The 17,571-nt window shown below is 34.1% G+C and overlaps 1 protein-coding gene across 2 annotated transcripts in view; it reads right to left on the reverse strand.

Moving 5' to 3' along the window:
- The window catches only part of LOC150103553 (uncharacterized), a 36,486-nt gene that overhangs the window by 2,275 nt on the left and 16,640 nt on the right, over positions 1-17,571 (reverse strand). Inside the window, exons 3-4 of one of the 2 annotated variants that reach the window (XM_090397660.1) lie at positions 16,352-16,447; positions 15,797-16,164 (exon numbers count right to left, since the gene is read on the reverse strand). In XM_090397660.1, the coding sequence (XP_090253786.1) occupies positions 15,818-16,164; positions 16,352-16,447 (443 nt within the window). In that variant the 3' untranslated portion in view covers positions 15,797-15,817. Of the gene's footprint in view, positions 1-13,561; positions 16,165-16,351; positions 16,448-17,571 lie in introns of those variants that run through there. The other variant, XM_090397659.1, reaches the window with a different exon arrangement.

Below are 17,571 nucleotides of genomic sequence, written 5' to 3' on the forward strand. Positions count from 1 at the left end.
AGTGTGGAGAGAATGACTAAACAAGCATGCAAGATGATGCGCCATAGAATGCAATCTACAGGAAGACCAAACAAAGGGCGAGAGGATAACATCTGAAATGACAGGAATCCTTGAGTGGATCGGAAGAATTTAAAACAAAAAAGGGTAGTGGAAGATAGTACTTGCAAAGAATTTCAGAGGATAAATAATCTGAAAGAAGAATTAGTCGCCTTATAAACAGTTCAACATATAGAAGTGAAATTCAAATAAATGGATCTCTCTCTCTCTCACCCACACCCACCCACACACACACTTCATATATGCAAGTAGTCGGTTCGGGATGTTTGGAATTGATATTTAACACAATTGGATTTATAACTCTCTACACTCTCTGTTCAAAAAGAAACCGAACTTTTCGAAAATAGAAGAAACTAGTGGCGCTACCTGTTGTATGCTCTTGTTGTCGAAAGAGGCAACCTTCGTTAGTGTTGTTTCAACTGTTTATGACATTTCCTTCATTAGAAGCCGAGTTATATTGCCCAGAGTGACAGTGTGTTTTGACGAACGGTCGGAAAATGAGTTTCAAACAGAGAGCTGCGATTGACTTTTGTGTTAAACTTGGTATACGTTTTTCCGAAACGCATCAAATGCTTCAGAAAGCATACAGTGATGAATGCTTCTACCGTACTCAAGCTTACGAGTAGTTTAAGCGATTTCAAAGTGGTCGTGAGACGCTTGAGGACGACGAAAAGCCGGGTCGTCCAAAAACTGAACTGAGCGCTGAGCGAAGTTAACATCCAAAAGGTTCGTGATTTCATCAAAGAAAACCCGAAGTCACCCGTGAGGTTGATTGAAGATGAACTGAGGATTCCAAAATCAACTGTGCACAACATTTTGACCGAGAGTTTGGGCCTTCGTAAATTGAATTCACGATTTGTTCCCCACAATTTGAACGATGTTCAAAAAATGTATCGAATTGAACACTGCATGGACCTCATTAAAACCATTCGTAAGAACTCAAACTTCCTTGAAACGATCGTTACTGGTTACGAAACGTGGTGTTTTGAGTATGAGCCCGAAACAAAGCACCACAGTGCTGAGTGGAGACTACCAGAAGAGGGGCATCTGAAAATAAGTCGCTTGGAGAAGTCAAAAGTAAAGACAATGCTGATTTGTTTCTACGATTCCAAGGGCATTTACACAAAGAATTCGTTCCGCCTGGCCAAACGGTCAATGGTGAGTTTTATCTCGGAGTTTTGAAGCGATCGATTGCGAGAATTCGTCTCGATTTGAAGGTTGTCGCTAATGAAAGTTGCCGCTTTCGACAACAAAAAGGTACAACAGATGGCGCCACTATGGGTCTTCTAAGTTTCTCCTATTTGCGAAAAGTTCGGTTTCTTTTTGGACAGATGTTATGTATGTAACAATCGCATTTTCTAAGTATACACATAAATGTATCTATCGAATCGGTAATAATTATTTCTCTTTCCTACGAGATTCACTGATGTTCTGAGAACGTGCTGTATCTTGCTGTGCCAAAGAACTGTAATATAAGTTAAGGAGCCGAAAACATCATTTTTTGATTCTGTTTGTATTAAATAAATATAATATGATAATTAATATAAGCATGTTTTTGAGGTAATTTATTAAATATCACCACATGACTGACGACATATATTCGTATTGTTTGAAATTTAAAATTTTAATTTTAATTTTAAACGGTTATCACGAATAGGAATTTAACAGACGAAGTGGGATAATCCATTCTTTCGGGAGTATTTACAAAATCTACACTCTCAGAAGGAATAAACAAAGACAAACGTAGAAAATGAATGAAAAATAAAAACAAATGCATTTCTAGATTTAACCTTCATTCTTTATTTGATCTTTATGTACACGTTTTAGGACCTTTAAATTAAGACAACTTAGTTGTAAATTTATACTAATTATCAAAATATAAGTGTGGGAGAAGCCTTTCCCCACACAACAAAGATGGACGACATATTTAATGTGAAAAATTGTAGAATAATAGGAAAAACTAAATGCTTTAAAGAATACTAAAGATATAATTGGAAATTCACAACTTACGAGCCGAATAAGAGCATCGAAGGTGAAATTATATCAAAGTGTTTCGAAAACGGAATTATCTGTAAAAGAACTGTTTATCATACACTTCAGATAATCCGAAACTAAAACTGGAATCGCGTATAGCTTACTTCCGGAATACAGTCATTTTGAAAACCATCCGTGTTGTTTTCATAGATGAATTATGTGATCAACAATGAATATGAACGTACACAAATTAAAACGAAAAGAAATAACTTATTCGTTGTGCAGAAAATTGTAATTACTTCTATTTCTATTCTTCACACTCGATGCTGCCTGAAAATCGGAAACGATACTATTCGTCAAGTTTTCTTGCAGCTAAAACAAATAATTAAACACACAAATAATGACCACAGATTTAAAATCTTTTTGAAATGCGATACTGAAGTGCAATGCAATACAATGTGACTGGATGTAATTTTATTGTGTATATTAATAAAATAAAATAAATTATAATAATAATCATTATAGAAAATGTGTAATAATTTCAAGTAATTAGAAAAATATTCAATTTTCTCCTGATATACTTCTAAAGTATAAATGAGAAAAATTTGAAGACACCATTAAGAATCTGACATTTTCTTAATATAATTAAGCACATAAATATGAAACCAGTGGGTACCCCGTATGGTGGTCGGGATAAGAATAGCGCTACTGTAGTCCATGCATGTCGTAAGAGGCGACTAAAATGTGACGCAGTGTTTTGCTCTCTTATGTTTCTTCCGAAATTTTGCTTCTTAATTCTCTTCAAATACAGAGCCACCGCCACATTGTCAGTAATCAAAGAAATCATGGAGCGCATTGAGTATCGCAAACTCTCCACATAACTGAAAAATTTATTCAACATCACCCCAAAAACACACAATCTGGTTTCCAAAAAAATAAAGGAACAGCAACAAAGCTGGAAGATTTCGTAGACCTAACAAAGGCTGCATTAGACAAAAAGAGAATAGTATTAGTCGTTTTATTGACGTAACAAAAGCATTTGATATATTAACATGCAAAATCCTGTTGACAAACTAATACATATCGGAGGTCGTCTACTCCAGTTGTTCAAATCATACATGAAAAACAGAAAGCACATCACATGTATAGGATCAGTACACAGCAAAGAGTTACTGATAACCTGTGGAGTACTACAAGGAGCTGTTCTATCTCCCATTATGTTCAACATATATACACACACAGGGTATTAGCCATCTTCCCCTAAAAAAGTAAAATCTTCCAATACGCAGACGACACAGACATAGTATTAGATCATTTCTATCTTACCGGGTGAATCGGTGCATCTTTTTTTTTTTTTTTTTTTCAAAGAAGGCCTCAAGTGTCATCTGCTTCGTTGACTTTCGCTTCTTTTCGCTTAAAATAGCTCGATAGGAAGCAGAAGCATTATTTATTTCGTGGGAAAAGTTACTAAATCGTTCAAAGTCTGAATCTTGTGTTTCAAAGATTGCTTGAGCATTTTCGAGAAGTTTAAATGCTTCTTCTAGAGCTTTTAATGTGAAAAACCGAGTTCGAGCTACGTATTCGTTATCTTCGTTGTCTTCTTCGTTTCTTTCTTATTTCTCTGATTCAAGGAGATCATTGAGCGAAAGTTCTGCAGTGTGAGACTGAAGCAGCTCATTAACATCACCTTCCGAAACTTCCATTTGCAACTGATTAGCCATGCCTACGATCGCTTGAGTTTCAGAATTAATAATCTTTTTGGGGTCTTCAAAGCCTTCAAAATTATCATTAAACTGAGGGAAAAGTTTATGCCATACTCCTTTCACCGTTTTTTCGGAAACTTTATGTCAGGCGCTCTGCGTTGCCCGAAATGCGTCTAAAAAGTCTTTGATAGAAAAGTTTCCATCTTTTCAGTTGCTTCTATTAACATTCTTTGAGATAATGTGCTTTAAAAGTCGCAATCACAGAGAAAGGGTTATAGTTAAAAATAAAATAAAATAAAACATCTGGAGTAATTGAAGAAACTATCAATAACACACTAGCGTCCCCAAGGCTCGTTCTAACTCATCATTAAGTTCATACGATCATTACATCCTTCGCCGCATATAATTTAAAATAAAATATTTCGATCCAAAAAATTCGTAAAGATAAAAATTCGCAAAGTGAGAACTACCTGTATATGTTTCCAAGTACATACATATAAACAGTTAAATCTATACGCGGCTCACGACTGGTACTGAAACAAAACCACGAAACCAGCGCCATCTATTATCTTCCTCAGATAAGCTCTGCAGAAGCTTTGAGGAATAAATCAGATATGCCACCCAAACATGCAAACAAACAAGTGTGTCAAAAAGAATGAACTCAGTAACTTTTATACTGTAGAAGAGGGTTTTTGTAGAGAAGTAAAAGATCTCTATTAAATACAGAATCTATAAAAATATTTAAAGAAAAACACAAAAGTAAAAATGCAGAAAAAGTGATGTAAATCACTCCATTATTATTATTACTTTTGAACTATGTGTTGCATTACTGGATTGTACAGTGAATTGTATGTACATTCGTACCAATCCATATGTAAATACGATGGATAAATATTTACTTACTTTAGGGAAAAAAATGTATATTTACATTTATGAAGAATTAAGTACTTTGGATTTATCCACGAATCTTTGTACTGTACAGAAGATATGTCTCACTGTGTGTATACCTAAATACTCTGTATGATAATAAAAAAGATTATTATTATTATTATTATTATTAAAGAGGACGCTGTGTAGGCATACGAACGGGCGCACGGTGATATCACTGTTCCAGTTTTTTATAGTTTTAAAGTAGTTCCAACTCCTGTTTTAAGTTGAAAGTGCTCCCAAGTAACCCTACTTATCACACCGAAAACAGTGATATGAAATTCAACGAGATCGGCTAAGAAGAAAGCGCATTTTGAAGTGTTAAGGACCGTGGTCAACAACGAGCGAAGAACAAAGGACGTCGCCATCTTTATAATCACGCCATACTGCCTAAGGGAAAAAAAGTGAGTCATGAAGTGTATCAAATGTCTGGAGGATTTACCGTCCACGGAAATAATATAACTTGTACGAAATGCAGTAGGATTCTACACTTAAAATGTGCCGGCTTTTCAGAAACAACCGGGCAACATAAATATAAATCCCATATCACACGCGAGGAAATGTACTGCGTACTCTGTTGGAAGAACAAAGAAACGCACCTAAAGCAGCCACCTACGACGCAGCCGATTATACCAGAAGCAAAATCAGATGACGAACTGAACAGACAAAAAAATGCATGTGAGTCCTATTATTTCAACTCTTTAAACATACTAATAGGAAACAGTCTACAGACCATAAAAGCCAGCTTAGCAGACCTTGTGCAAGAAGTCTTTAATAAACATAACGAACAAATAACAAAAAAATCTAGCGAATATGAAGTTTTGGTAAAACAAAATAATTTAGCAGTTATAGAAGTGTTGCAAACGGTAAAAGACATTAAAATGAGCATTAACACACTAAATGACAGGCAACACAATTTGATGAAAGAGACATCCGAACTCCGTCAAGAACATAAATCAGCAACAACATAAAGAAGATCTTGTCATAAACGGTCTTCCAGAAACTCCACCTACAGAAAACCTCAGAGACGTGGTTATAAAATTAGGCCATGTAATTGATATCCCCCTACAGCTTAACGACATTCAGACCATAAATCGGATTCCTAGGAAGAGCAAAAACCAAGGCTTCCCACGACCTGCACCAGTCATAATTCGTCTTAAGAGCAAGTCCACAAGAGACAATCTCATAAAAGACAGCAGGCAGAAAAAACCAGTTGCCAAGGACTTAACGCACAGCAAGACAATACACCAATCTTCCTATCCGAATATTTAACACCATTCTACCAGAATATGTTGTACCAAGCAAGAAAAGCAAAAATGGAAACAAATTACCAATTTTTGTGGACCAGAGATGCCAAGTTATTCATAAGGAAGTCACAAACTTCAAAGCCGATACAAATTAAAAGCACAGAAGACATAGAAAGGCTGCCACTGTGAAACTAAAGCCTCCTAAATAGTTCAAAAAGAAGCCCACAATAAAAAAGAATGTGAATCATCAAGACAGATGCAATAACACAGGATATATCGGCAATTTCACTTTGATCAGACCTTTCAGATCATTCATTTGACCTCCCAAAAATCTCTCTACTTCCAACACAGCAACCAAATCAATAACATATATATATATAACCAGTATCACCCTCAGATAAGCTAATTATAAAGCTTCGAGGGTGCAGTTGAGTTACATCCCAGTAGTAGAATCATAATTTACTTAACATTCTGTAATGAATACTTATAGTAACAGAAAATGTGATAGTAATATTTCAGTTATATATTTAAATTTAAAATTATATATTTAATTTATATATTTAAATTTAAAAAAAATATTATTATGTAAACTGCTACATAAGTAATATTGTTTAACTTGTGAGTTATTAAGTGTAAAGTATTTCTATGATTATTATTAATGGTAATAATACACGCTTTTTAATCTTGTGTCAATGAAAAATTTTGCAAACGATAATGATATTACAAGTAATTATAATTTTTACTGAACCATTTGCAAGAAAAAGTTGCATTGTTGCCTAAATTTTGGTATATTCATGTAATTATTTGAGAGATAATAAACTATTATTATTATTATTATTATTATTAAAAAATTATTATTATCCGAACTATATAATTGTAAATTATTGTTATTTTAAAAGATAGCAAAAAATAATAATGTTATCATATTATTATGGAAATTTCATTATATGAACCTTGTAAAATAATATTCTGAATGTTACTCAAGATGATAATTATATATATGTAAATATTTACATATATACAATTATGTAAATAAATCAATATATAAAAAAAATTAATTTATATGTATGTAATTTTTAGAAATTTTAAATTTCGTAATTTCTATAATATTATAATGTAATCATTATATGTATGCAAAACATAATAAAGTGTTTAAAGTATTAAATAATAATAATAATAATAATAATAATAATAATAATAATAATAATAATAATAATAATAATTTTTAAACATTTTATTATGTCTCAGTATAAATTACATACAATAATAATATTTACAGTTTTTACAATAAGGATTATACAGATTTTTTTTTTTTTTATGTCTCAGATGAAATGCATACATAGTTGCTGTAGTAATTATATATATATAATATATATAACAAGTGTGTATAACAGATACTTGCAAGTTAGTAATTTTCTTCTTCGAAGCTTAGCAGAGCTTATCTGAGGAAGATAATAGATGACAGAGGGTGGTGGTTTCATGGTTGTGTTCCTATACTGGTCACAAGCCAGGTGTTGATTTTACTGTTTGTTGGTACGTGCTTGAAAGACTTCGACTGCTATTACAGTTTAACTTTTTTTTTCTTTCTTTTTTTGTGCAAATAGGGTTGGATTTGGACATGGTGTGTTTGTTACTTTGTGTTCTTGTAGTGATAGTTTTTGAGAGGGGGGGGGTTGTCATAGATTTGTGTGCGTGTGTGTACGTGTGGTGGGGGAGAGAGAAACAGGAATTGCTCTAATTTTCATTCTCGCTATAATATTTATATAGTGCCTGTTTCAGCTCTCTGTATGTTCCTAGGTTTCTGTTGTCGAACGGCAGTTTGTTTTTCATGTCAGGTACATAGAAGTTTCGGGTGGCTTTGCCGTAATGATTGTTGTACTTATACGTTATGTAGTTTGTTGACTGTGGTCTTGTTATTTGATATGTTGTTCTGGTTACTCTATATGTTGGGCTGTAGTAGCGTTTTAACATGACTGTGTAGTGGCGTAAGTGTTTCACCTTAAATATTTTGTGTTTTGTCCGTGTTTCCTGCATGAGAGTGGGTTGTTCCCAGAATATCAGTTTTATCATTTTATCTTGCAACCATTGTAGCCTGTTAAGTCTGTAGTCTGCGAAGAATGCGTATGATGTGATTGCATATCTTAAAATGTTTTCACATAATGCTTTATAGATTAGTAATATCCAACAACTAGCAAATGACTTTAACCAATACTTTGCAGACTCCATCCAAGAACTGCACAGAAATATTCCCCCAATCACAAAACGTGACCCTCCACTTGGGCCACAATGAAAACAGACATTATGGTTCCCAACCATAAAAGAAACAGAACTTCTCTCTGCAATACATCAAATCAAAGCAAACGAAGGCCCAGGAATTGATGGTATAATACCTAAAGATATAAAGCAACATGCAACTAGTTTAAGTCCTATCCTACTCAAATTAATAAAAAAATATTTAAAACAGGAGAGATACCAAGTATGCTGAAAACCGTCATAATCGCACCCATATACAAACATGGAAAGAAAAATTTAATCAGCAATTACAGACTCATAGCAACATTACCAATTATCAATCAAATTATGGAGTGGATCATACTGAAGAAACTCACAGCATACACTGAGATCTTTCATATTATCCCAAAAACACAATATGGTTTTCAGAAAAATAAGGGAACAACATCTCTCTTGGAAGACTTTACAGACGTAATTAATACCGCCTTAGACGAAAACAAAATCTCCATGGTAATCTATATTGATCTAACTAAAGCATTCAATGCACTTACACATCAAACCTTGTTAGAAAAGCTGAGGCATGTTACAATAGATGGGCCTCCTCGCAGGTGGTTTACAAACTACCTTCAAAATAGAAAGCATATCACACGTATCGGATCGAACCGAAGCAGAGAGCTACCAGTAACCTGTGGAGTACTACAGGGAGCTGTACTCTCCCCAACGCTATTCAACATTTACACTCACGATATTAATCAGCTACCACTCAAAGGTAAGATATTCCAATACGCAGACGATACAGCAATAATATCCATCCATAATAACGCATGCATAGCCGAAACAAGTATGCAACATGACATAAATCTGTTCATAGCCTGGCTCATCAAAAACTCCATGCACCTAAATTCAGATAAGTCAAAATTAATGATATTAAGAAATCCACTAACTGTACAAGTTGAAAACAAATATATAACCATCCAACATCCACTCTCCAACATAAAAAACACACAGAACAGCAAAACCACTACAATCACTCAGGTTGAAACAATACGATACCTTGGAATTTACTTCGATGCAGATATGAACTGGAATAGCCATATAAAACATCTACACAACAAACTCCGAACAATAAGTGGCAAACTCTACAGGTTAAAAGACATAGTTCCCATACGCCTAAAAACACTAATATACAAAGCACTATGCCAAAATATACTAAAATACGCTATACCAAAGTATGCTTTCTGTGCACCCTACAAATTAAATAGATTAATATCGCTACATTACAAAATGATAAAACTGATCTTTTGGGAACAAAGAGAAAATCACTGCCTTATAACCATTGCAATGTCAGAACACAAAATACTGACAGCAAAACATTTATGTCACTATGCAGCCTTGCTAAAACATTATTTCGATGCCAACTACAGGACAGTCAGAAATACATACCGTATAACAAGACCTCAGACAACTGATTATATCACATATAAATACAATAATCACTACGGAAAGGCAACGCGAAACTTTTGTAACGTAAGTATTATATGTAAACAAATATATATAATGTAAGTATCATAAGTAAACAAATGTAAGTAATGTATCGTATATAATCAAATGTATGTAATGTATGTAATAGCTATAACAAAAGTATGCAATATAGAGTGATTATATCCATTGATATTGTATATATAGAGTGTAAAATTGCAACGAAATATCTGTAATAATCACCATTATGAATATTATAATAATATGCGTTGTAAACAGTTATTGCTATTATTTTTATTTAAAAAAAAAACTTTATGTACGAGAAAGTATTTGTTATGCATAATTGTGTTCATATAATGTATGTAATTTATCTGAGAAATAATAAAAAAAAATAAATAAAAATAAATAAATAAATAATAATAAAAAATATGTATGTAATTTATGAGTTAAAATAAAGTGTTGAAATGAGATCCTCAGTTAAGCTTAATAAAATGCTTCGAGGATGCAGTTTGAAAAATTACATCTCACCTGGGATCAACACGAAGAAAAAAAAAATTTATTATAACTAGAGCATTTAAATATATTAAAGCGAAGATTCTAAATTGTAAATATATATAATTTATTGTTAATATACAAATACAAAAACACACTGTAAAAAAATTTAAAAACGGCATTGTGGAAAAGTGAAATTATTGCATTCAGCACTCCTATTGTATGTTAACAGAAAAAAAAACTAATAATGTAGATCATAAATCAAAATAAACTATAAATTGAAATTGCTAAAAATATATTAAAAATTATTATTTTTGCTAGAGAGACGTATACCATTAACAATTAAAAACTAATATTGTATATCATATAATTCTAGTTTAAAATTTAACTCCTAAAGTTTAGGTCATTTTATTTATAAAATAAGATGTAATTTTTAAAAGTATAAAATTATTTTTTCAAGTTTTTCAATAATTAAGATATTTTAATAGAATAATTAATAAAAGCATACACTTCTTTTAATTTCACACATAATGATGCTTAATAATTGATCATTTGCAACTAACAATGGTGGATCTATAGTTTAGACACACCAGGTGGACACATTTATAAATGGTGGATCTATAGTTTACACACACAAGGTGGACACATTTAGATGAGGTTAACACAGTCCTTTTTAGGACTTCCAGGGTAGCGGATAGCAATGCTGTAGCCAGTGAAGCTTTAACTGAGGCTCGGCTATTGCCGTTACCCAGCCATGATTAGAGCTTTTTAGCTCAATAACACTCCATCCACACAGATTTACTTCATTCAGATGACGGGATAAAGAGTCAAGGACTCAGTCCATCGCCCAGTTCTTATTAGAACTATTAGAACTAACATAAATGGTTGAGACAGAGAGAAAGTCCTTTTTAGGACTTCCAGGGTAACAAATGGCAATGCCAATGAAGTTTTAACTGAGGCTCGGCTATTGCCGTTACCCAGCCATGAATAGAGCTTTTTAGCTCAATAACACTCCATCTACACATATTTTCTTCATTCAGATGACGGGATAAAGAGTCAAGGACTCAGTCTATCGCCCAGTTCTTATAAGAACTAACATAAATGGTATATATAAATGGTACTGGTAAGTCCTTCTTAGGATTTCCAGAGTAACAAATGGCAATGCTGTACCAATGAAGTTTAACTGAGGTTCGGCTGTTGCTGTTACCCTGCTGAGTTTCGAGAGTTCGCCCCCTTGGGGTTTTTGTCTTAAGGGAGCAATTTGAGTCTCCGGGGAAAGTGTTCTCCGGCACGACTCGCTGAGGGATTCTTGTCGGTGAATTATTTTCTTCGGAATGAGCGGTTCTGCTCGGTGGTCGAGTTTCACTGAGTGGAACCAACGCGGAGATTTAGACGGTCTTTCGCCCACGAATGAGTGGCCTAGAGATCGTCTGATTTTTTGAGATTTTACCCTTTACTTAAACAACAGGGTAACAAATGGCAATGTCAATGAAGTTTTAACTGAAGCTCGGCTATTGCCGTTACCCAGCCATGACTAGAGCTTTTTAGCTCAATAACACTCCATCCACACAGATTTACTTCATTCAGATGACGAGATAAAGAGTCAAGGACTCAGTCCATCGCCCAGTTCTTATAAGAACTAACATAAATAATTTATGGGTGTATGTTTATTTCTTAAGAGCGCCGAGAGTGTTTTTAATTGATGTCAGTTATTATTTATTAATTACACATATATTATTTATTAATTAATTATATATATATATTTTTTTTTCCCCCAGCTCATATCCCCTCTACTGGGTAAAGGCTAGTCCCATTTTTTAGATATTTTTCTGAATTGAAGTACTGTACTTTTTCGGCAATTTGTTCACAAACCTGCCCGTCCCATATCAACAATCAGTGATACCATACTGAGATCGAAGCACAGGGAGTCAACTGTAAGTGCTTATACGCAGTGCTCGACCCACCACACTCACCGAGAGTGATCGTAGGTTGCTCCGAGGAATAATACAGTATGCAAACACCGGCATTCCTAGGACGGCACGTTGAGTATAAAAATCCAGGCATCGATGGAATACGAATCTGCACAAAAACATTCACAACTGAGGCTTACAACACAGCTTACCATGGTAGGACAGCAATATGGAAGCCCGAATCAACATGCAGCATTGTCTTCAGTGATGCAAAGAGCATGTATGGTGGGACGTGGAATCTTGGAAAGCTCTGTTATGAATTGAGGAAACATGCTACACCCTCTTCCTAGCAGATTGTCAGATGTGGTGCATGCTCGGTGAACGCCTGTTACCAGAATTCGTGACTCCAACTATGAAATTCGGAGGAAATAGTGTGATGGTATGGTCCTGTTTTTACTGGTTTTGCCTTCAACCTCTGTTTATAATCCCACGAAAATTAAACTCCGATAGGTATCTGAACGTTCTTGATAATGCTATACTTTCTACGTTGTGGTATTTCCACAGAACTGTGCATTGTCTCTTTCAGCAAGACAATGCCACCAGTTAGACAAGCAGTCTTATGACACCACGTCATAAGGCTTCTTGTATAACTGCGTGGTTTGTGGACATGAACGTCACCACACTTGAATGGTCTCCACAAAGACCTGATCTCAACCCTACTAAACGTCTGTGGGATGAATTGGAGCGTCGGGTGAGATCAAGGGACGTCCTTGCCACAATAGACCAATGCCTCATCACATACAGGAAGAATGGTCCAAAATTCCTATTGATCGCTATTGTACGCATGTGAAAGAACGGCCGGTAGAATTGATAAAGCATTGCACCAAAAGAAAGTTCCTCATCTCATTAAGGTGGACGCCATGACCGTTTGTTCTTCATACTATTGTGTCCGTTGACTTCTTTCCAGGCGATGCATTTTGGCATGTCTGGTTGGTTGAAATGCTCCGCATACCCTCTCTCCACCAACGAGTTGCGAGTTAGAATTCTGTCCTGGGCATGGAAATTTGTGAGTGGAAGATGAAAGTCAGCTTACAGTGTGTGAGACCACAGCCCGTTTCATTGGACGCCCGAAGTGACTTGCAAAGTTTCTGAATTATGCAGAAAATAAATAAAACCATAAAAATATGTATAAACATCCTTAGCATATTAATTTACTGATGTATTGCAGGTTTGCAACTCTCATGGCAAGAATCACTTAAATTTTTTTTTTTTTTCATAAATTTCATTTCCAGTGCTATTAATCTTTTTCGTTTTTTGTACAGATTTCCCTTCCACAAAAGTAATCCAACTTTGCACCAGGAAAGGAATGTTTTTAGATATTTAGTAATTTTTAATTTTCGTACCTTCACATACAATTTTGCATTCCAGTTAAGTAAAGCACACAAATTGTTCGAAAATTTCGTTATCTATTTAATACTTGTTCCAATGTTTCAAATAAATTATTAAATATTATACTGGGTATTAATAATTTCAAATGAAATAGACCGACACCGAGGAATTTAATAACTTAAACAAGTTATTAAATACCTCATTTATTCCGAAACAGTTCAAGTACAGGTGGCGCTTCTTTAAAATTACAACGAATAAATGAATAGTTTAAGATGCATCTTGAGTGAAAATAAAAACGTTTTAATGATCTCGTTATATAGATTTATTTACAATTCACGTAAAAATTCATAAATTGCACTATTAGTTTCCTGATCATCAGCATCAACAGTATAGAGGGCATTAATATTCGACACCACAAAATATTTCAAGTTTATTAGTATTAATTTTGCTACAAGATAAGAATAGCTTCACTGCAGCCCATGCATGTCGTACGAGGCGACTAAAATGGGTACCCAGGGAGGGTAATGGATGCCAATGCTGTAGCCAATGAAGTTCTAACTGAGGCTCGACTGTTGCTTTTACCCTGCTGCCATGATCAGAGCTTATAGCGCTATATTACCCCATCCATACATTTTCTTCTACAGATAACGGGGAATATGATTGCTTAACCCATGTAGCCAAAAAAAAAAACAGAAAAAAGAAAAAAAGTACACTCGCTAATTCCAAGGAGACAAATGATCACGCTAAGTTCACAGTTAGATGAAAGAGAAGTTTCTATTAATAATTATTTCAATAAGTACTTCCCTAAAGCATAGATAGATAATTAATCCTTCCCCAATATGCCTCTGATGCGCTATTATGCTATTAATTTAAGAAAATAATTAAATTTGTCTTATGTAATCCTTTAAGTTCATTACGGTACAATCGGTAACTTGTTCATTGAAAATTCTGTTTTTAGTGCTTATTCTTTCAGTTGCATATGTGCTGTAGTGTTGCATTTCTAAATACAAAACAGTTAAGTTTTTCTGGATATTTATGTAATGTAAATATTTATATTGATATAAATATGTAATGTAATAATGCTGAGCTAGATTTACAAATTTTTGTAAGGATTTCAAAATAAAATTTATCTAACCAGAGGTCAGGAATAACTTAGCATACAGGAGGACGGATAAAACTAATCTAACAAGAGTTTTTTGCATTTTGTAAAATTCTGTGATAAGGACTGTTTCCATTCAAGAATATTATCACAAGACTCACGTGATCACTTGATTGTTTCCGGTTCACCTCTTGGTTTGCTGTATGCTATTCTCTTATAGATGTACCCATTAAGTGTGTGTGTAAGTGGTCAGGTTGAACAGTGGAAAGTGACAGTATACGTTTGAATCCCATTGTGACATAAATGCCTTTAGCTGAGAGATGAATTTCATCGCCCGGTGTGAGACCACCAGAGCTGTTTACTCGATGTGTTAAGTAAACGAAAATGTTCTAATGAATAGTTTCTAGAGTAGGATTGCAGACTTTTTTTAAAGTTTAACCCAGCGTTGATAATAATCTAAACGCTTGCATTCATTCGTAGATAGGATTTTCATAAAAATACACCGAAATAACATTAACAATCCTTGCGGTTTATAAAAATAAACCGCAAGGATATTTTTAATAAAAAATAAAAACAGGAGTAGGAACTACTTTACAACATCCTGCATATTCAAAAGATTCAGTTTCTGGTTTGCTTTCATTCCATTCATCTACTCTGCACAAGAGTAAATCGCTTTATATCGAGATTGATTAGAACTACTGTCCACTCTTTGAACTCACTGAATCTAGGACGAGGTGGAAAGAGAGTTCGGTGCTTTTGTTTAGTCTTTAATTAAGCTTTGTACATCAAATCTACATCCCTAAGATTTGATTGAAACAATACTGCAGTTGATGAGATGCAATTTGTTTTCTTCACAAATTATTCAGGAAGAATTTCAATCAACTATCCAGAAATCCAATGCAATATAATTCAAAAGTATAGTAACTTGTTAATTTGTGTTATTTTTTGTAGAAATAATTTGAATAATAGAAATAGGAATTTTCATTGAGTACGTTTGACGTACTGAACAAAGTCATGTCAATTATCTCTCTATGTAAAGTAATAGAGGTTTAGATATACGATTCATCCTATAATAAGTCCTTTTTTTCCCTTGGAGACAATTTTAATTGCAAAATATATTATTTATTGTAAATTGGTTATTATGTTATGATATTTTATTTTACAATATATATACACTTATTATTTGTATTGCTATTAACTTGAAGGACATTCAGTTTAAGTTACAGTTTTATACTGTAACTGAAACTGAATGTCCTTCAACTGAGGGTGTTAACAAAATAAACCCACTTTTTTAACATGAGTTTTTCTTTAGTGATAACCTTTGTTAACTGGGTCTGCTATCTGAGTATTATAAGGAGGAGGAGGAGGTGGAGGAAGATATTGTCCTCCAGGATACAGAGGATTCGCTACTCCATAGTCTGAAGAAGTCGGAGGATACTGTGAACTCACAGGGGATGTAAGAGGAGCTTGTGACCAAGTAATATTGGTGGTATGCATTACTGGTGCCGGCTGAGGTATTGGGGCAGTGCTCAGGATGATACCTTGGGATTGCTGACGACGACAGCAACGGATTAATATAAAAATTAATACTGCGACGAAAACAATGCATCCTACGACAATTCCTATAATAGGTCCCACAGTTAACTCGTAAGTACCTATAAAAGAAAAGAAAAAAACATTACGAGCATATCTAAGGCTCTACATCTACGCACACACACACACATCTTTTATATATACACAATTTAGTAGCCGCCAACTAAACTAAGACCTAAGTATTATATATCACACTCATTAAAGCAAATGCATAAAGAAGCATTTAAAAAAAAATGAACAAATACTTACCATACTGACACCACATCCCATAATAGTCTTCTGGGCAGATGCAGACACCAACGAGACAATTCCCTCCATTCATGCAAGAAGGATAGCAGTCATCAGCTAAAACAAAAATGAATAATATAAATAGATTACATACAGATATTTGCTGAAAATACGTGAAGTATTGATAGTAAAAGACATACTTGCAAGTTAGAATGCAAAATATCAAAAGGTACATGTCCCTAATGCGCGCACAGACACACACACACATGCGCGCGGGCACTGGATGACTAAAATAAAACAAACTGTTATAACGTTATGCAACATTTAAAAAACATTTGTTTGAACTACCAGTCTTTCATTCCATAAAAACTCCCCTGTTGAACTGGAGATTTAGTCGAATTTATAGGAGAAGCAACTAAATCTATGGGAAAATAAAATATATTATGAATGTTTAATGCATGTGATATCTTGTAATAGGTTTACCTTTTCCTAGAGATGGAAAAAGCTGCGCTATGAAATGCGTACATACAGTATATGACACTTTAAAAAAAAAGAAGCAAATTGACTTGTTTAAATATAAGATAAGATTATTAACGCAGTGAAAATCAACTGGTAAATGTGTACGCTTCGCGTTGATTTTAGCCCAAAGATTATATGGAACAATCAACATTTTTATATGTTTTATTTTCACAATATGCGGTTACTTAACTTTGACTGTAAATATTGCTTTCCTTGGCAGATTCAACACTAAATGTTCATATCAATTTTCCGGCTAAATTGTGATCCCTCTAAGGAATCTGAACTGTTCATATCGTCCTTGACTGACCTACCTGTGTCCATAGGTGCTCTGTAAAGTTTAGAAACAGATCGCTTGAGTGGTGTGACTTTTGCCCTCCTATTTCCTCATATCATGTTGACAAATTCCTTGCCGTATCCTATGCTACGATTAGCTGTTGGTATTCAACTTGATGGTTTCTGTAAATCTGATACCACAGAACCGACTCTACATCAATTGTTCCGTAACAAAATCTCATCATGCGGTTTGGATCTTACTTTTCTGAGTACTTGGACAAAGAGTTATGCTGCAAACTGATAGAGCCATCTCCACAATAAAATAAAAGACTACCACACTTAATAACTAGGACACAAAATTCTGATAAACGGTGTCTTTCAATTAGAACTCGAACATTGCTTGAGATGATATTTGGATTTGTAGCTTCCATAGAAACACAAGGTATCGT

This window comes from Typopeltis vanoorti, chromosome 9, assembly GCF_054136105.1.
Source record: "Typopeltis vanoorti isolate ZY-2024b chromosome 9, IOZ_Tvanoo_1.0, whole genome shotgun sequence".
Lineage (NCBI taxonomy): Eukaryota > Metazoa > Arthropoda > Arachnida > Uropygi > Thelyphonidae > Typopeltis > Typopeltis vanoorti.